The 21,153-nt window shown below is 37.8% G+C and overlaps 2 protein-coding genes across 4 annotated transcripts; both read right to left on the bottom strand.

The window, feature by feature from the left end:
• Window positions 1-438: 438 nt before the first annotated feature.
• LOC103711536 (basic helix-loop-helix protein 79-like) lies at window positions 439-3,425 on the bottom strand. 2 transcript variants are annotated; one of them, XM_008797713.6, is made up of 7 exons: window positions 2,987-3,423; window positions 2,407-2,619; window positions 2,195-2,329; window positions 2,000-2,071; window positions 1,218-1,427; window positions 980-1,085; window positions 439-733 (listed from the first exon to the last, which is right to left on the bottom strand). In XM_008797713.6, the coding sequence occupies exons 1-7, from the start codon at window positions 3,197-3,199 to the stop codon at window positions 696-698; spliced, it is 987 nt and encodes a 328-aa protein (XP_008795935.2). In that variant the 5' UTR covers window positions 3,200-3,423; the 3' UTR covers window positions 439-695. The 2 variants fall into 2 exon arrangements, 1 of the variants encoding a protein (XP_008795935.2); XR_604777.6 differs by having other exon boundaries at window positions 714-733; window positions 1,160-1,427; window positions 2,987-3,425.
• A 7,879-nt stretch (window positions 3,426-11,304) lies between these two features.
• Window positions 11,305-19,289, bottom strand: LOC103711535 (U-box domain-containing protein 7-like). Of its 2 annotated transcripts, none has more exons than XM_088711509.2 (6): window positions 18,812-19,289; window positions 16,723-16,801; window positions 15,903-16,088; window positions 14,360-14,467; window positions 12,511-13,712; window positions 11,305-12,327 (listed from the first exon to the last, which is right to left on the bottom strand). In XM_088711509.2, the coding sequence occupies exons 2-6, from the start codon at window positions 16,777-16,779 to the stop codon at window positions 11,553-11,555; spliced, it is 2,328 nt and encodes a 775-aa protein (XP_088567635.2). In that variant the 5' UTR covers window positions 16,780-16,801; window positions 18,812-19,289; the 3' UTR covers window positions 11,305-11,552. The 2 variants fall into 2 exon arrangements, with proteins under 2 accessions (XP_088567635.2, XP_088567634.2); XM_088711508.2 differs by having other exon boundaries at window positions 18,858-19,231.
• Window positions 19,290-21,153: the final 1,864 nt, after the last annotated feature.

Below are 21,153 nucleotides of genomic sequence, written 5' to 3'. Positions count from 1 at the left end.
ATGAAGCCAAACCACATAAACCCTCGAAGGAAGGTGGATGGAAGGTGCATTGAAAGCAAACCAGGTACAGTGAAAGGTTGGGTGCATGTGGCGACGGTGGCTAATGCTCATCCTTGTCAATTGACTTGAACTCATGGAGCAATAGATAAATATGTGGATGCAAATTATCCGGTAATGTTTGTATACATCATTCAATGTTTAGCATTAGATATTCATATTCATAAAAAAAAACAGCATTTTTTCATACGAAATTGGGTTTCAAGAGATCGCCTTGATATCATCTTCTTTGGAGGCATAAGCCAAAACAATCACAAGTTTTTTATTTTGAAAATTGATATTATTTCAAATGAATTGTTATACATCGCACCAAAAAAAATGGTTTTTATAGATCTTGGACAGAAATAAGATTTTTTTTTCGAACTTAAAACTGAAAAAAAAGAGAGATTGTGAACATCACTTTGAAAGTTTATTTCACATGCAAACACAAAAGTAGTTTCATACTTGATTAGATCAATTTCCAACCTTTTGTCGCACATAATGTGCTAAGTATGGTACGCATTCTTCTTCTTACTGCCACACAGTATAAATACATATGTACTTTTTTCAGGAGGTGAATAATATATGTACTTAGTAAAGATTTTTCTGGCTTGGAATTGGGATATTTAACCATCAGGGAATTTTAATGTAATCTATGCTCACATCTCCGTCTTGATATTGTTTTGCAAGTTATCACCTGCAAAAATTCAATAAAAAAACAATGTAATTAAGTTTTTGAGTAGTTCTAGCGTGATATTAAGTTAACCTATTGCTAAACAAGTTAATCAATTTTGGAAGGTGTCATCTCATGTAAAATCGATCACCATCCATGGTGATCAACGGTGAGGAGCAGAATGAAGTCGAGGTATGAATTTTGTGCAATCCAGTGCTACTCTTTTGTGCATACTTCCATGTCCTTCACATAGGATAGAGGTATCTTTACCTTGCAATGATTGGAAGGGGAAGTCAGGCCTCTTCCCTTGATAAAATTCCACCCCATAGATGTTGTGCAAGCCAGCGTCCCAAGAAGAAGATGAAGATCCATGGACCTGAAATATCCTTAAAATTACCATCAAAAGAGATGTCCTAAAAATGTTACGAATAATTAATTGGTGGCTCCTACCTTTACACCATTATCTGATCTTAATAAATTTCTTGAACGTGGTTATAGAAGTAATTACATTGAGACTCGAATCCAAGATTGTGCCGGGCACGGTTGCAGGCGAACTCATGGTTCCACCGAGGACTCGATCTGAGGAGCACATAGCCATGTCGAATCCACAAGTAGCAGCTGTTCGATCCAAGGAGTTGAACTGAATATAAGACGAGTTCCATCGCTCCGATGACATGTCGAGCACCGGCATCGCACCCGGATTGCAAGCTAGATTTATCTGTACCAAATCAGGAAAGGTAAATCTAATCAATTTTTGGCGAATATGACAGCAAATAGAGCTCAATGCATTTGACTTGGAGGCAATCAAACAAATGCTAAACGTTAAAACCACCTCATACAACAACTTATCTTCTTCTTTTTTTTTTAATGAAGAGGGAGGCAAAGCCACCCAGTCGATCTTTATTAAAAAATAGAGTTTATAGAAACTATTTATAAAAAATTTTGCAAGAAAGAAAAATATATAAAAAAAATTTATAAAAGATACTGATCTGAAAATAGATCTGTTAAACTATTCAACAAATTATCAAAACAATCAACTTGCACACTCTCACTGATGCACAGGCCTCACCTTACATGGTCTCCATATGTTAATGAGAAGGGTGTGTGTATTAACTATTTTCATAGGCACGTCAATTGAGACTATGAAACGGTAAAATTCTCTATCTATCAAAGGCCCTATTTTTTCCTCTCTCTTATCTTACAGAACTGGATATGATTCCAAATTTATGGGATCAATGCTACGGCTCTGAGATCAAACGTTTACTGTTAGAAAGAAGATAAAAAATTCACCTCTCTACCGAAGAAGTCATCAATGTTGAAGTCCAGCCTCGGATTCACTGCAGCGAGCTTCATGGATAAGAACTGTTGCAAAACCACAGAAGAAACAAAAAAATTCAAAACCTCTTCAAACCTCTAATTTCTTTTCTTCTTTGTTTTTCCTTCAGAAAAAAGGGACAATAGAGAACAGGGGAAGTGGAAGACTACCTCGACTTGCCTCTGGAGAGACTGAACATAGTTAATGATCTCATCGAGCATGCAGGCTTTTCCAGTGATCTTTTTGCACCCGGGCACCAAGTCCTGCAAGTACTTCATCCTCTCACTGATCCTCTCCCTCCTCACCTACACCACAAACTAATCGGGTAAGAAACAGAGAGATAGGAGGGGAATGCGAGCCAAAAGTATTGAGGCAAACTTACTCTCTCGGCCAAGCTATGACTATCTGTGGCCTGGCCTCGACGCGCTCTAACGTGGATGTACTCAGTCTTTGGTGGCTTCATGCTCTCCTTTGAGGCGTCTCCGGAGGTTTCTTTTTTCCTGTTCGCTTGCTGGCTCTCTTTTGTTGCTCCTCCTCCTCCTCCTCTTTCTGTGCCTTCTTTCATTCCATCCTCTATGGTGTTGCCGCACTCCACCTGCTCCCAAGGAAGATCACATTTATGCTCTAATTTGCATTTATGCGTGGTAGCAGTTCTTCTTATTGAATTTTCTTTAATTTTCAAAGAAGGATTCCTTTTCAAGTTCATGCTAATAAGGGCTGATCTTCACTTATGTCAATAAACGCCAGAGCTTCAAAAACAAAATATTTTACAGTTTACAGTACCTTCATATTATAATAAGATTACTCTAATTAAGCATAATGCTGATTCCGTACTTATTTCATGTCCATTGAAGGAAAATGTGTTGATTACTTGGATGCAAGAAATACAATATCATTAGTTCTTGAGGTTAATGAAACAAAATCTTGAAAACCTGAGAGGTAAGAGGAATACTCAATGTTACCTTTTGATTAGAGCTATTCTCGACCTTTCTCTTCCTCGAATTATTGCCCCATTTCTTGGTACCTGTTTCGTTCCCTGAAACATTGGCAATGCTGGTAATTGGATGCCTGGTGCCATGAATGCCGCTTGTGTCATGATCATTGGAGTTTTGGAGAGATTGCATTGAGGTGGGGAGAGGAACAAGATCTCCAGCATTGCATACATCGTTGTACATGTTGTGAATCAGCTGTTGATCTTGCTGTTGCCAATTGTGACCAGCTCTTTGGTGATGCAGGACGTAGAGATCGGAAGGAGGAGCTTGAAACCACTGCACTATCTCGTAGCTAATGAACTATAAGCAAATTAAAGAAGAAAAATAACTTAGTTTTTTTTTATATATTTATGTCTAGGCCAAGGAAGAAGGAATGCTGAGCCCTGTCTATATTTTTTTAGAGAGAGAGAGGGGGAAGAGGGATCAAATAATTGAGAGAGAGAGAGAGAGAGAGAGAGAGAGAGAGAGAGAGAGAGAATATAATGAATGGGAGGATGACAGCTGTCTCCCGGGGAGCATTGATCAGAGAGCCTCCTCCCCATCATCCATAATTGGGGTCCACCGTGACATGACCGACACGTGGTCGCGTCCGGAGATCCAAACCACCGCCAGAGCTGTGGACTGTGGTTACCGTGTGGGTCACCACTCTGCCTCTAGGTGACGTGGCGGAAGGTGGGACCTGCACTTGTGATTTTGCCGAAATCGGGGCATGGAGTAACTAAAATGTGTGGACTCATGGACATTAACCTTAATTGATATCATATTTTCGTTATTCTTACTAAATAATTTTATATATTATTTTTTTGCTACTAATCTTTAAGACAATGTCCCCTAAAGTTTCTTTCCATACAAGTCCAATTGAACATTAGACCTTCTTTTCTTTTCCTCGGCAAATATTGTATAGTCTATAAACTTATATGACGGTATCTTTTACTGATTATTATCAATAAGTGCTGATTGTTAATTCAAGTTCATAATAACCAAAAATATATTTATAAATTATTATTTGTGTACATCTTTCTTTCTAAAAGCCATAATCTTTCCTTCTAAGTCAATATAGATCATGTATAGGCTACTTTTTTTTTTCTCTATATTTTTATATCAATTGTTTAAGTAAAGCTTCTATTATTGATTTTTCATGTATAAATGCAAATTGATCTCTGAAATTATTATTATTTTTCTCAATATTTTTGTACAATTATCATTTTTCATAATTTTATAGAGTCACTCATAAGCTTAATTTTCTAATAATTAGAACAATTTTGCATGCAAATTTTATTAATATAGATATGGATTGCAATACTGCTCCTTTAATCATCCAGGATTTTCTTAATTTTTAAAATTGTATAATATAAATTAGCAAGAATTTAATCCAATGTCTTTCATGATTGTCCAACCTCAACAAGAATTTTATTTTGCCATAATACCTTACATTTTTGCATTTTTTACAAAGATAGCTCTACTCTCCTTTTATGAATTATACAAATAAAATCTTGACTTTTTTCTAATTTTACTTCTTCAATATTTTTTTTTTGTGGAGTTTTTATTGCACGAGTCTTCCATCTGATGATGTCTTGGTCGCTTACATTGTCATTTTCCAAACATTTTTTTTAAGAATAAGAGAGGCAAGATGCCACCCGGTTTTTATTGACCGCAAAATTATTTACGGAGGAGTATTTAAAAATTTTGGCAACTGACAATATATGCCCATGGATCAGTTGCAGAAGACAAACAGCCCTTCCTAAACTTCAGGACCTTTTTTTTTTGTTTGAGGTAAAGGGAGGCTGAAGCTTAAATTCCAGGACTTACAACAAGAGAGAGTACATCAAGCACCTTAGAACCTGATTGTTGCAGCTCCAAAACAGAGGCACAGAGCACGTTGGCAGCAGCCAGATTTCTCTGCTGCAGAGACAATTTTTTCTGAGCCGGTTGCTCAATTAAAGGAGTTCGAGAATATATGCTTACATTGTAGCATCCACGAAAAGGAGTGGCATCTGGCTCTATTGTTTCATGCACCACCTTTATCACAAGACAGGACGAGAGGGTGAGATTTAGAGAAAAGGGATCAAAAGCGGATGCTGTTACCCCGCCTAGTTCCATGCATGCAAAATCCTTCCACGCATCTTTCTTCATTGCTTGTATCTTTTCTCTCATCTTCCATTTTGTGGTTTGAGTTCTTGGAATTTCGTGCAGTAAGATAAATGGAAGATGGCAGCAGGGCATGGATCGAGGAGATGGTGATGGGGAGATAGCAGCGGATCCGAGAAAGAGAATCTGTCAGTCACAAGTCTCTCTAATATATACGCATAAAAATGCTTGTGTAGGACCATATATTTGGATGATATGCAGTTGGCTCTTCCTGGCCCTTTGGACTGCACCAACGTAGAGCTCTTATTCCTTTTGCTTTCTATGACTTTATCCATAGGAATTGGAGGATGGCCAGCCAAGAATTTTTGAAGACCAAGTCAATTTTAACATAAATATGTGCTTTGATGCAATGAACTTAGAGGCTTACACCTCGGCAAACTAGGCCATTGCCTACCTATTTTGGTGGTTCTATGTCCAAATCTTACAAGATACTTGTCGAGTGTTTGACACAAAAAATGCCATGCTGGCTGGTGATGCTCCCTTTGAGAAGTACTTGAATTCAAGCTATGATTAATTGCCTTGTGGCATCATACTTGACCAACGAAAGTTACTTAATCAAGACCGTCTGTGCTATATGTTGGAGTGAATAAAAGAATGCATGTATATAAGTTCATGTTACGGTCAAGATATGTATGATGGCATTTAAGCACCATCTCAGGACTTGGGATCAAAAGGTTCAACAAGGAACAGATTTAGCCATTAATTTGGACTGGCAAGATTCTTGCAAGCTTGCAATTAGCCAGCAATGGGTCTGTAACTCCAAAATTAGTCATGCGATGCAACACCAATCTTTAGAATAATGGCTTACAGCTCGAAACCTGTACCATTGCTCATAAAGTTATGACACCACAATCGGAGGAGCATCAAATATACATGTAAATCAATGAAGTTAAAACCATTCATGTACCTGCGTAAACCATGTCCCAAAACCTTTGTTAGTTGTACATTAATATGAGCCTGCAGGTGCGACATGCCTCTTTAAATGGTTGATGCTATAACTCGCACAGAGGAACAGCCATTGAGTTACAATAAGTTGGGTCCTGGTTGCTGAGTTTCCGAAGCTTTTGAGTTGTTATGGGGCCATCATCTTAAGCCTCCTAGAGATATCTCTGTCCTCATTGTTATTTCATCTGACGCTTGCCGACTTTGGTCCCTCCACTCTTTTGAGTTGGTGTGGATAAGATGCTCGGAACAAAAGGCTACGTCGGCAGGGACCCGGCTCTGAACAGAGGAGTGCATGATAGCATCTAAGCTTTCCCAAAGGGATAAGGGAGGCTGGGAGGAGGGTTGAGTTGCTCCATGGCTTGCAATATAGTTAGGAATTAAGAGTGGATGCTCTCGGAATATAAATAGGTGCCCCGGATGTCCAGCCCCACCAATGCAGCCTTTGCCTTGGGAACAGTGCTCGCCAACTCATCCACAGGAGCTCGATCAGCTCCTCCTCGCTTTAAATTTGATTTGATCCTTTCCCTCGCCAACAAGTTTAACCAGTTGCGATGCTGCATGTTTGTTTGGGTCCCCTTCATGCCTGTCTTTTTCTAATAGAGAAGGCGACCAGAAAAAGAATCTAGTGAGGCACATAGACGAGAGAGTTAAAAACCACTACTAGAATTCTCTCTATCTCCATCAATATGAAAGAGGAAGAAGCCAATGTCGTTGCTGCATTGATGAATTGCCGAAGGGGGCCTCACCGTGCACCTATCCTGGGCTAACTCGACTGTGTTGGTTGCCACTTATCGAGAAATTCGGTGGTAGGCTTGCTTCATGGAAGGAGAGATTTCTTTCGATGGGCAGGTCGGATCTATCTCATCCATGCCATGCTCGCTGCATTGCTCTTCTGCTGCATGCCCGTCTTCCAATTTCTGAATTGGATGTTGCCCCAGAATTGATCAGTCGATAAGGATATTCTTGTGGAAGGGTAAAAAACGCACCGATGGTTTTTATTTTTCGGTCTCACTAAAAATTTTGCACTTGGAAACTTCCGTAAAGAACGGCAAGCTCTAGTGCCATTGTCATGCCCCAAATCTAAAGTATGACCATAGATCCATAGCATGACATTGTCATACCACTGAAGGGTATACAATCAACGATAATACGAAGCCAACATTATATTTAATTTTCAGATCCAACTCAAAAATAATAAAATAAATAGAAATTTAATTATATTATTCATTAAATAAAATCAATGTTTGTTCGGAGTGTCCAAATTCAAATATAAAAATCAAATCCATAATTCTTAATATTCAAAAAATTACTGACTACAAATTCATAGTAAATTTAAAATACTAAAATTCTTCTACAAAATCACCAAGCTTATTAGCGCGAACTCCAAGCCACTAACCTTCGTCCCTACAGATCCTATTCGCTTAGAGACAGAAAAATAAAAATAGAGGTATATGAGTAAACCTTTCGGTATCTTACCAGATCAAGCATAAGTTTTTCATGTCAATGCATCATTTAAGAAAAATAACAGATATTCCAAAATAAAGCATTTTATAATACAATATATTAAAAACAGTTCATAAAATCAATCATGCATGCACAAATCATTCATATTTCATAAACATGGTTCCTAGTGTGTAGTATAAATAAAATTGTAAATCATTTATCACTGATCAAATTACTTCTCTCAGACTAAATGCGAAGGTCACTATTATATCTGTGATAGGGCCATAATCGACAAACACCAACTATTATTATCCGTTGGTAAGGTCATATGCCAACTACTATTATATATGAGACCTTTTACTTCTCCATATGGGTTAGCCTGCACTCTGGTATTTTCTTTGATAGCCATAAAGCTATAGTAGATAGATTGAACCCTTTGTCTTGAAACCTCTCTTCCTTGTGTTACAGCTCCACATGACTTTTAAAAAATTAGGGGGAAGTTTCTCACTTCCTCCATATTTCATCGGAAAAAAAAAAACCCGACTACGAAGAAATTGCACCACAGTTTTGTTAAGGGTGAGATCCTTGTATGTGTGTGTGTGTAGTTTCATTCATCATGCAGTTGAACTTGTTTTTCTATTTATCTATACTGGCTCTTGGGCTAGTTGTTAAATACTTCTATCAATAAATATCTTCAATGCAAAATGAGTGGTAAATGCATGACCATATAGAACTTTACATATTTCTTACTTGGACACTCATTACGGTATGTGGCTTTATTTCTATCTCAAACCTTCGATCAGGATTACCTATGGGCTCATTGAATCCACTAAGAGAATGAAAAACAAGTACAAATAACAATTAATTGGCTGGCATAGAGCCCGCACGTATAAAGCAAGAAAAGAGGACCCTCTAGACTTATTCGTGAAAGGAAATCTAAACACATACCTGTTGATGCTGTTCACGCTGGATTCCATCAAAAGGGCATTCCATTACAGCTTGCAAATAGAAAACCAAAAAAGATAAATTAAAATGCATGGCTTGTTCGATGTCCATGAGTTGTATCTACACAGATGATCATTAGACTTGATACCTCGTAAAACAGGCTTAATGAATCACAAAGGAGAACCCCTTTTTTTATTAATATAACTCATTTTTCAAGTTTTATGACATGTTCCTTTTTTAAAAAAAAAAAAAAAAACAAATTCTAAAGTGCAATCAAATAATTGATCTCAAAAAATTCGCATGCAACCTATCTTGATAAATGGGGCATAAACAAAACCTGACAAGTCGAACAGCCCAACTTAAGTGCCCATTGTGGACCAAGGTGGCAGGACACTGGACACAGATTGGAGATTAATTGTTGGGTGAAACCTCTCCCACCCACATCTACATGGGACTGTCCACATTTGACTGGGGCTATGGTGGCCACCCTTCTACCAACTTCTGTCCAACCTCATCTTCTTTTGTCCCCTCGCCCTTCTTCAGTCTACTTAAATGTCAGTTTTTTTTTTTCTGGCTTTCCTTTCAATCCCTTTGAAGAGTAATGCAACAATTTTAACATGTTTATCCCCAAGCCTGAAATGGCCTAAAGGTTCGAAGGTAATTAATTAGTCGACAGCTTCGAGATGATGAATTCGAATTGCATGTTTATCAGTTAGAAGGCAAGTAATGGATTTGCTGGACCGACCGCTTCGTTCTAAAATTCTGAGTAAATCCAATTGCGCACGGAAGATATTCTGCCACAAATTGTTTTTTAACTGGTGATTGATCTTTAGAAGTTTTGAGGTATATCAACTATTTAGTGGAGACATAATCTTTTAGATATATATAAGCACAAGAGTTTGTCAGTCAATTGAAGTATGCCTAAACATTTATGCCAGTGACAGCGGTAAGACTAGGAGTATCCAAAGAATGAATCTAAGAATATTTATCATTGACGAGGAATGCTACTGTAGTCGGTTCTGCATTACAAAGTTAATTCAAAACCAATGAGAAACTTATTTGAGGGCCTACCTGATTTTTGATTTATTATTTTGCTTTTATTCTCAAGGCCCTGCATCCATCCAGGTGAATTACCCTAATTTTGTTAATGGGTGAGGTCTGGTCCAAGCACATAATGGCTCATGCACAACTTTGTCATGGTTTGAGGTCTGAAATTAGGACTCAGTGCTTACCCATTAACTCAAAGGATGAGATGATGCGTCAATTCGAAAGGCTGAATTCAACCCAATTTCTACTATTTCTAGTTGACTCCAGTGGCTCCCCGTGATTAAAGCTAAAAGACTCAACTGTCAATCACGAGAAATTATATTCTATATGACATGCACCATGTGGTCGTGCATGCTAATCACAGCCGCTCGTTTCTATAACAGTGTACTGAAATGAGGGTTTGATGAATAAACCCTATGTGAATGAATGGAGCATGCACGGGCATATAGTGCATACTGTATGTAAGATATAACTTCTACTCACATCTAAACTTAAAAGTTCCACCTTGCGGTGGGTTCGAATGACCATGGATAACCATGAGCACCGAAATTCACAATATTGATAGTCGTGAGAGGCCTATCTTGGTGCTTCTTGCTGGATTGGTTTTTTGGCTTCCACGTACCCTTGTCCAGGTCAAGATATATCCTTTTGAAGGGGACGCTGTTGGGCGCTGCTCAACAAGCCTTCCACAATGGCAAAGATGATGGAGACGGAAAGGTTCCTCCAGCGTGTCCTGTTAGGTTTGGTGGGGGAAAGCTTTCAGGAAAGAAGCCGAGATGGTCATGAAGAAATGGCCAGCTGGGTCTGGCTCTAGATGCTTTCACTCCTCTCTTGGCGTTCGCCACGCATCACTCCTCCGATCATCCACGGTGCTTTTATTGGAAATTTAACCCACTTGTCAGAAAGCAGAAGCGAGTGATAAGAAGTAGACTTGATTGAGGCACAAATCCAATCAACAACAAGGTACACCAGAAATAATGGAATGTAATCTAAATAATAGGATTAGATGTACTTGTAATATTACTTTCAAAGGCCTGGATGAAATCGATCTTCTAGCCGACACCACAGCAACAATTTTCTCTTCTTTGTTTTCCTTTTTATTTTGGAATAATAATGGAGGAAACGAAGACTTTTTTTTTCATTGGAGGAAAAAACATCAACCTCGAGGCGTGCTAGATCTACTCGGGCCCACAGACAGTGGATGTGTCTGACACGTGGCATGCGACAATTGCAGCCACGGAGGGTCAACCATATGGGGCGGAAGAGGTTTTCGGACGGTTTTCAGGTTCTTGGGTTATATTTCCATCTCTTGGGACTCTCCGCCCGGGACACGGCGTTCCAACGAAATCCCAAAACGGTGGTCGGCATCGCCATACTCTTCCACTCCTTGCTATTATTAGCGAGATTTGGTGAGTCAGGCCTGTTCGTTCTGTGGGCGTAGATTTCTTTCGCCTACCTGCGATCTACAAGAAGTCTCCCCAATGGTTCATTCAATCCAATGGGGAGAACCCATGAGTAGTAAAAATCAGGTGAAGGGAGGGAACCTCGGTTGGGATATCACACACAAGGTCTCTAATAATTTTTTTTCTAAAAAAAAAAGGCATCCTTGCCAAAAAAAATTGCAACATAATGAAATAAAATATCTGTACTTTCTTATGAAGCTTAATTTACACGAGTGCCTATAGAAAGCCATTCGCATATTCTATCGCTCAAAGGTATTCAGCAAATCGTCAAAAAGGGATTACAAATAAAAAGGAGCCTTTGGAACCAAAAATAACGCCACGACTATACATTTTCATGCAGAATAAAGGAGGAAAAAAGAAAGTTACATACAACTGGCAAACAAGTGGTAGATACATGCGAGATGAGCATCCCACAAAGTATTCCAACAAAAACTTGCCCTGGCTTAACAGGATTTCAGCTTGCCTAATAAATAAAAAGAAAACACAAACCGGTCAGGCTAAGAAATATGTACAAGTCTGTTGGACCTGGAAATATCGCTGCATGCTTAAAATAGAGCCGCCAAGGATCTCGGCTTTGAGAACAATTTCATTTTCTTTCTCAAGAAACCAGAAGATTTTGAAGTCCGCTCTTTGCTTGCAGAGCATTCAATGGAATCCTCCGCTGGTTCAGATATGGTTCCAGACTGAGGACATGAACTGTCAAGATAGTCAACATGCCTGACATCTCTTAAAAGATGAAGCAACTTCATAGAGCTCTCCTTCCCCTTGGCATTCCCATTGACCGATACATCAACTAGAGCTGGAATCACGCCCTCTTTCAGCACCAGTAGACAATTTGCGAAACTGTGAGTACATACAGAATGTAGGATGGTGACGGCATATTCTTGTTCTTCGCAAGTGCCAACATCAAGCAGCTCTACAATAGCAGCAAGGCATCCATTGGTTTCAGCAATCAATGCTGCAGCCTCTTCATCATCACTTAAGTTTTGCATAATTTTTAAGCAAAATAGTGCTAGTCTTCTGTCACTCAAAAGGGAAACCAGTTTTGATAAGCTTCCAGAGGATAACATGGAAGATTTTATCTCATTGTGAAGTGACAGATCACAAAAGATTTTCACAGCAAGCTCAAGAAATTCGGTGTCTTCGGAATCTAGGAATTTTATAACTGAAGAAGCAACACCAGATGTCACAATGTCAGATCTACACTTTGGAAAATGAGACAACTTCTGGAATATCATCAAAGCTTCTGTTGTTATTTCAGAATCCAGAAATGATGCCAACCACTGAAACACATCTTCACCTAAGGATGGAATTTCAACCCTGAAAAGCACACAAGCAAGAATTTTCAGCATTATACAATTGGAAACTAAAGGATCGGCGACGTGAATGTGACAAAGTATTTACAAACATCTGCAACTTGTTGCCCCTCATTCATATATTTAATTATAATAGAAGAAATTTCAATTTCGGTTACCCAAATAACTTATTGGAAGAGAAATTTACCTGCTGTTACTCAGAAAAGCAAGAAAAAGTCGAGCTCCAGTTCTCTGTGCCTGCACATCAGACATATCATGTGCATTCTTCAGAAACCCCATCAGTGCTTCTGCAAAACCGTTGGAAAGCATAGCATAACAGGTCTCTTCATCCCCTTCCAAAAGGATCTTCACATCTTCCACTGCTTTGCCTTGGAGGTCCAATGAAAGTTCAGAGAGCCCATAAAAGAATCTCAAGAACATGTCATGGTTAAAGTTGGAAAATGATTGATACTTTTGATAGTCATCACTCCAAGAGAACAACTGCGCACATTTATCCTTTGGGTTCTCAATACCCCTAACATGAAATGAGTCTGAACAATAGCTAGCATCAGAAGAGAGAAATGATACATTGCTGTGGTCACTTTGAACTATGTAATCTCCAGTTTTGCCATCTAGTAGGGGCGCAGAAACATTTCTTAAACTTGATATGGAATTACAATGTGAAGGTTCCCAAGAGTGAAAAGCTGCAGGCGTAGACTGCGAGCATGGATCCATAATGCTAATGCCATGCTTACCGCACCAATTGGATATGAGATCCTTCATACAAGAATTTGGAATCATAGAAAGGTTTGCTAACTTCTTTTGTGTCTTAGGACATATATCATGTCCTTCATCAAACCACTTTTCTATCCATATCCTCTCATATGTTTGCCCGGAAGCTATGACCACGGGATCAAACATCAATCTTGATGACAAAGGACAGCAGAATTCCTCAGGAGGTGCAGTAGTTCTCGATAGATCAGCTTGAGTCTCACCATGATCAGTAGGCTCATCGTTGTTTTCAGAGTTAACAGCATCACATGTAGAATTTATGCCTGGAGTCGGGCACTCATTCTGTGCATTGACATTCTCTTTGTGCTCACAAATATCAGGCCTCATTTTCCTTCCATGCTTATCTAGAAGATGCAGAAGATAGCTCAAGAGCTTCTCCTTTTTAGAATCAGGACCACGGATCTTATCTTGTAGCTTTTTGATGGCTCTTCTTTCTATCAATTTAGCTTTTGGAGACGTGATGTTCAAATTTGAAGCTGCAATCTGAAAGGCCTCAAGTTCTAAATCATCACTTGCATTAGTCTGCTGAAGTAGTTCTAACAAAGCTTCGCCAGCCTCCTTTTCCGCAGAATCAATGATAAAATTTGCATTTCTAAGATAATCAAGAACTTCAGAAATCTGTAGAAATAAATATAACTATCAGCCAATTGAAAAAAAAACTTTATTGATAACTAAAGATATCATTCATTACCATGGCAATAAGCTGAATATACAAAGAGTTGTATCACTAAAAGACCAACATGGAAGGATCTAATGCAAAACGCAGCCAGTGCCTATGGCCTGCAGATCTGACATCATCCTCCAAGGGTGCCCATTAACTCAAGCTGTGGAAACTAGATGGATGGACACACACACATGCACAAAGAAAAAAAAAATCTACACTAATGAAATGATGATTAGAATTTGACACATGAACTGACCAACACTGCCTGCTGATCAGATAAATGATAACAGAATAGCGATACAGAGAAAGATCTGTGATCCACATTGACCTGAAGAATCAACCCTACCAGCAGTTTACCATGACCAGTGCTTTAAAATACACAATCATGCTATCTCATGATCAAAATAAAGACGCCCATCATAGGAACTCCATATGGTAAAGTTCTATTTACCTAACTAATGTGCTTGAAGTATATCTCTTCTAAGAGACATGTGGATACACTCCTCCATATTTTATCAACAAAGATAGGAAGCACATAGGGGATACATATAACTCTAAGTGAAATAATGTAAAATCTATTACAGATAATTTCTTAACAAACCTGAGAAGCTAACAATGGTGGAACCATATTTTGAATCCGACATAAACTTTGATTCCATGCACTTCTGATCCTTTGACATCTTAACAAAGTTGCTTCCCCTGTTATTGCCTGAAACATTTGATAACAGAAGAAAATTTAAGACGGTGAATATTTGTACTTGAAATATTTAAAGCAACTAAGAATTTAGGATAACTTTGACATCAGTCAGAGCCAAAATATTTATCCTACAATGTTTCCTTTTCTTTCCTTTATGATTCCTTCTCTTTTGGTGGGAGGGGACTCAACCATAACTCCTCAATGACGAGGCATGTAATTTAGTGCATACTGCATAGTGTTTCTTAAGTATCCATTCAAGATTGGAATGTTGAACATGCATATGCCTTAATAGTTTTCATGATTAATTGGTAATTTATGCAAATTCAGCACTGCCACCCATAGTATGTGATGCAATCAATCCAGGATGGTTCTTATTAATTATCCCCCCTCTAGATGAGATAACATGACTGTTAATATGGTATATAAATGGGAACTGCAAAATCTGCTTTTACTACAGACATTACTTGAGACCACTATCTAATGAATAACACCATCAAATGGATGTGGTTACCTAGATAGATGCACAAACCAGAAGTGGAACAGGAATAATTAGGAAAAAATGGTAAGCAAAGAGTCATGTTGTGAAGCATGTTAAAAGTAAAAAAACTTTCTAAGCATCCAATAGCAGCATTAGGATTGAGAACTGAGATGCAAAAGAGGGAGCAAATAGTTGTAATCTTTATCCTAAAAGTTGTAATTTTTCTCCTTCAACATAGATAATTGTCCCATATCAGTACAACTTTTAGAGCTACAAGTTTGATATAAATACTCTGGCTCAATAAACTTATCACCCTAACAACACAACTTCTCCTATCATTCAATTCTATTGTTTTTTCTCATCAATACATTTGTCTGAACAAGGTACAGTCCTGTATGCGCATATAGACACTTATGCATAGCATGAATTTCTGGAAAGATACATTATGTAGTTGAAGACCAAAAAATTCTACCAGACAGGAAAATAATGAAGATCTAGGTTTTCCAGATAGAAGTGATATGACATCTCTTTAGATGACATAAAAAGAAAGATCAATTTGCATGTATTTAGAAGTTCGCCATTACAGCATAATAGCAAGAATTCATTTAAATCCAGAGGTAGATTTTATTTTGATTAAATTAAACTTTTTAAATCAAGCAATTGAATGGAATTATCGAGAACAATCTAGAGACAGTTTTTATCAAGAATTTGACTTGGATAGGAGCCAATGGCAAAGTCAGATACATAATCTGACCCCAACCTACAGAACTACTGGGATAAGCTTTATGTTTATATTTGTTTAATTAATTAAAAAAGGATTAATGCTTAACTGTGAACTTATATAACTTCCTTTGCAGTGGATCATGTGACACAAGACAACTGAAATCTGTGGTTCCACAACAATCATCAAAAAAACTAATTTAAAAAAAAAAAAAATCCGAGTTCAGGATGTCTAAAACTATAGCATACCAAGTAGAGCTTGCTAGATTCTGCACAGTGTTGAAGAAGTAGCTTGGCCCTCTCAATTGAATTGTTTAAAGAACATAACTCCTGTATACCGGATGTGTGCCCTGGCCGAGCTGATTCTATTGCAGGAAGAATTGTAACAACACTATCCAGTATCTTTTTAAGCTCCAAACACATTGAAATGTGCACCTAACATAACAGAATTGAAATTTAAACCACAGGTGGAAAAATCAAAAGAAGCAATTGGTAAAATGAAAAAGTACAGTAAGGAAAGCAATTTGAGAAGTAAACGGCAGTGAGATAGATAAACATGGATCACTGGATCAGACATCAATCAGCAAGTAGGGTCTTTTAGAAGTACACTAGCTTCATTATATTTCACATGATTTGAGTTCTCTGATTTTCGTTTTCTCCTTCAGCTTTAGCAAACTATCAAATAACAGCAGCAGGAGAACAGTCAAGTCTATAGATAAGTTAGAGACCCTGCACAAACTCCGGTTTGACATACAAGCAGCATCAATCACTTCAAAATAGTTTAATTTTTTGACAAATAAATGATGCATTAATGAATCCATGGTTTTTCCAAATCCAATTAATTAATACTTCTCCAACAGAAACTCCAAATATAGTTATACTAACTAGTGAATTGAACAAATAAAATGACTTGACATGAACTTACATTGATCTTTATTAACAAGAAACAATATACTAAACTGCTAAATCAATCAAGGATATAATGTATGAGGTATTGAGGGAAAAATCATGACATGATAATTTACTACAGCTCAACATTCATGTTTATGTCCAAAAGATTAGTATTTACCTTTGCACCAGAAGAATTTTGCTGCACTTGCATGACTTCATTAACATCGTTCCTCATCCAATAAAAGCCTGATCTTTATCTACATATCAACAAATGAAAAAAAAACATTTTTTTAATTCATTACAAAATAAACATAAAATCGCAAGACCAAAAAGAAATTGAACAGTCACAAAGTCATAGAAACTTCAAGTATAATTATGATATAAAAATCTCGAAGTCATCAATCAGCCACCAGAACAACAATCAGTACTTATCAGTGCACAAAAGTTAATGGCCTTGATATTACCAACTAGTCAACACAAGCAATCACTATCAAGACGAAAGGAGAATCCAAGCTTGGCAAGAGAGAGACACCTTAAATTCTACAGAAATCATACTAGTAGTCTCTGGAAATTTTGACATAAGATGCATATGTACAAAAGTGTTCTTCCATCAAGGTCTTTAAGTTCGAAGAATCTCGCAATCTCAATGGATGAGAAGCAAGCCTAGATATCATTTTATCTCAGTCAGGAAGGACAGCATTGAAGTTATTTGTTATTTTACATAAACTGTTAAGCAATAAATCCAGATATCCTAGCGAATAAATAACGACTGGTATAGCAGGATATCCTGTTCTGTTTTACTCATCAATTTCTAAATTTAGTGATAAAGAAGAGAATTTATAGTCTCAGCCAGTATAATATATCAAATCAACAGATCTTGAAAATATCAATTTATATTGACCGAGGAATAGGAGCTCAAAATCACCAATAAGCCAACCAAGATCTTAGCTGAGATGAAAATCATGGCTTCTATTTTGAATCTGGTATGGATTTTATACTTCTTCAATATGTTATAATTCTTCTTGTTCAATTACACTCTTCTTTTGAACCTTCTATCAGTTCATCTTCTGTGTCGCAATTTCCAATCTTTCTGCAGTGTGTTATGTCCTCAATGTCCTTGCATTCACCTTATCATCCTCAACCATGCAACTTCATCTTATTAACCTAAACCCATCCAAGATCCCTCCCATCCCAGTCTATATCAAGGTCCGTTGTACCGGTACCGATCGGCGTAACGATGGCGGTCCGGACCAGTACGTACCGATCCCGTACCCGTCTCGTACCGGTCCGTACCGGTTCCATACTGGTTCTCCAACGATAAACTACCGGTACCGGATTCCACACTGATCCGGTACTGGTCCCAGCCGAGACCAGTACGGGCCGGTACGGCAGATTATGGTCTATATCAAAAAAATGGTAAAGCCTTCAGCTTTTCAACCAAAAGCTTCTTTATTCCATACATTTGAACCATAAAATTTGCTGAGTTTCTATTGTTTTACTAAAATCTACATTAAAGATTAGTAGCATGCATCAATACCATAACAGAGTTCGCCACCTTAAATCTTTCCAGACATGTAATCATTCATTAGCTGTGCTGGCATTCAGCTTATAAATCTCGTCCATGCCATCTTCATCGTATCATTCCAAATAGAAAAGGCAAGTTTAATTCCACGCACCCTAATGGACATGTCATCAGTTATTTCTCATTGTTCTATATTATAATTGATGTCTGCTCCATATTTTCTTATACAAAATACATCACTAGGAAACACATGTACAAAGAGAAAACCTAAAATCCTTTTTACTGGTCATGCTCCTGGATAAACTGATCACCGAGACTCCATCAAATGAAGGTACCCTTTTTTTTTAATCTAAATATTTCAACTGACTATTATAAGTCGCAGCACAATACACATTATTATAGCCAAGATATTAAGCAACACCATACATGCGGACTGTCAAGAACATGCAAGCCTTTCTTTAGTCATAACCCAAACATATAGAAAGCTACAAACAGGAGAAAGACCATACCAAACTACTCCCCCGTAAAAAAAATTAAAATCCCAAGTACCAAAACTTACAAATTTACAATTTCAAAACACATATACTTCCAAAAACAGTTAGAGAAAAACAGAGCGCTCCAGTAGAATCTTCATAAATTTAGGCAGTCTTTGTAAACAGAACAAACCCTTCAAAACCCAGCAAACAAAGTCAACCCACATATGGATGAAAACAAGTTCTATACCAAATGATACCAAAAAACGAACCTTGAGCAACAATAGGAGCATAATAGCAGTAAAATCAGAACCAGACCTTCAGAACCCGTTCTTGCGAGCTAAATTTCGGATACTTTCTTCACAAAAAGCACCAGTCCAAAACGTCGAACCGAACATCCGAGCGATCGGATTAGAACTCCGTCGCCGATAGAAGAGATACAGAGAAGAGACGATCCAATAACAAAGAGAATAGCAGCGACGATCGCTCAGACCGATTTACGCTTAGGGTTAGGGTTCGGAGCGAAGGAGACGAGAAAGAGGAGGGGGGAGGGGGGGGGGGATGGGAGTTAAAAAGGAAAGGCGAAATGTTGACGGGGCGGCGAAGAAGACTGGAAAGCAAACGGCAGACCACCATCACGAAAACCAAATCCACGGGGCGACAAACAAACAGAACGGTGTACTCTCTCTCTCTCTCTCTCTCTGTGTGTGTGTGTGTGTGTGTGTGTGTGTGTGTCCACCGGCTGCGGTCGGGATCGAACGCACTCGTTTAGTTGGAGTTTTTAAAAAAAACGAAAAGATAAAAAAATATTTTTTTACAAAAAAAAAATTTCATATTTATATAGAATATTTAAAATATATATTTTTATATACTAAAAATTAAGATAATTTTTTAAAGAAATAAATTTTTAAATATAATAAGGTAAATTTTTTTATTTATTAAGAACATAACAAATATTCTATATAAATATAAATTACTTTATAATCTATTATTCTTTATGATCAATAAACTAAAAATATAATAGTAAAACATGGTGAAGCGGGAAACGAAATGCATGCGGTAAGTATAATTGTAAATAATCTGGAGAAAGAACAAAAGAGTTGGGAATCTTATTCTCAATCCAAGCTGAGGAAAGCATACATGTGGATATTAATTTTTATAAATAAATAGTTGTTGCTGATGCACCTGTGGAATTTCGTGACCATAAAATCTTCAAGGACAAGGGATCCGGGTGAATGGATGACGCAAAAGACCAGGTCAACAAACTGAAATGGTTGACCAAGCCAAGGCGGCGCGTACTCCCCACTTTTGTAACGGCTTATTGTACTCCCGTGAATGTAGATAATAATTAATAGTTCTTTGTCCAACCACCAAAAGCAAGTTGCATAGGCCACTTGAAGCAGCTCGAAAAATTATACTCTCCATCAGGTGCATCACACCAACCACCGCGTGCTCCATTCATCGTACATTCATCTTGATATATGATCCACGTTAAGGAAATGAGACGATTGGTATGGTGCACGGCCATATTGGTGCAAGCTATGTAGGATATAATTTTTCAACATGACGTCTTGTGTGGCGTGTGGGGCTCGCTCGATTTACCAACCCAAGCATGACACGAAAGCTGAGAGAGCTGGTCTTAACTTAGAGATAACTGCTTCCCTAATGCTGAGGGCACCATCCTGACCACAAACTGAAACCTGTTTCTCACCATGCTATCATGTCTTTCCACTTGTCTGGTTATACATGACTCTTAATTTTCCTTGTCTTTTGCCTTGGTTGTCCTAAGTTCCTTTTGTATCATCCACCACTTAGTAATTATAATTAGAGCATAAGTAACGTCCTCTATACGGTAACAGTAATGATGTTAACAAAGAGGTTTCTATGTCACAAGGAGCTACCTTTTATCGTTAGGTGTGGCCCAAAGCGTTTCACTCGTTTTGCCCTCAGAGCAAGCAAACTAACTTGTAGAATAACCTAATCATCGTTAGGTGGGCTTGGCTTAAAATAGATTAGCTACACCCTGCAGTGGAAGAAATTTTCTTCTAATACTAGAAACAAATCACCAAGTGCTCCAGCAAAAAGCAAACTAAGATCTCAGACGTTGATTTTTTTGTTGAAATTTGTTGATGATTCCGGGCCCGTGTCAGCGCTAATGTTTCTTTGGTTCGGACACGTGCACATTACTTTGTGTTAGTTGGGTGTGAGCTATCACCGAAGTCAAAAAGCCCTGACTTAATTGTTTTTTAAGACAGACCAACTTAATTTTTTCCCACTTTTGCAATATGATGTTTATTGTAGCTTCTCTATGACTAACACATGCAATTGCAAAGATTTTGATAAGATATGAACCTTGTGAACCACCGTCGAGACTCGAGACAGTGGTTGGTTGATTTTTTCCAAATCTTCGTAAAAATGCATTAAGTTATAAATTAAGATGTCTTTACTGTTTATTATCAATTCTTCTTCTTCTTTTTATTATCTTGCTGTAAATCTGTAATGGTAATTATTAAGATACAAACCTTGCTACAGAGCAAACATAAGAGCAGGGTATGAATATGCAGAAGCCTAGATGGCTGCATCGAATATATGGGATGCAAAAGATGCATGGAAA

Source organism: Phoenix dactylifera, chromosome 15, assembly GCF_051530095.1.
Source record: "Phoenix dactylifera cultivar Ajwa chromosome 15, Ajwa_hap1_PhDact_Kaust_v1.1, whole genome shotgun sequence".
Classification (NCBI taxonomy): domain Eukaryota; kingdom Viridiplantae; phylum Streptophyta; class Magnoliopsida; order Arecales; family Arecaceae; genus Phoenix; species Phoenix dactylifera.
This window is presented reverse-complemented; position numbering and strand designations above follow the sequence as displayed.

Excerpts from the sequence above, each read along its gene's own strand:
- LOC103711536 (XM_008797713.6), bottom strand. The coding sequence starts at position 3,199 with ATGTACAACGATGTATGCAATGCTGGAGATCTTGTTCCTCTCCCCACC. Across the intron at positions 2,620-2,986 it reads AGAATAGCTCTAATCAAAAG|GTGGAGTGCGGCAACACCAT; the intron begins GTAACATTGAGT and ends CCTTGGGAGCAG. Across the intron at positions 734-979 it reads CCCCTTCCAATCATTGCAAG|GTGATAACTTGCAAAACAAT; the intron begins GTAAAGATACCT and ends GAATTTTTGCAG.
- LOC103711535 (XM_088711509.2), bottom strand. The coding sequence starts at position 16,779 with ATGAGGAACGATGTTAATGAAGTCATGCAAGTGCAGCAAAATTCTTCT. Across the intron at positions 16,089-16,722 it reads AAAATTCTTCTGGTGCAAAG|GTGCACATTTCAATGTGTTT; the intron begins GTAAATACTAAT and ends CTGTTATGTTAG. Across the intron at positions 12,328-12,510 it reads GCTTTTCTGAGTAACAGCAG|GGTTGAAATTCCATCCTTAG; the intron begins GTAAATTTCTCT and ends TGTGCTTTTCAG.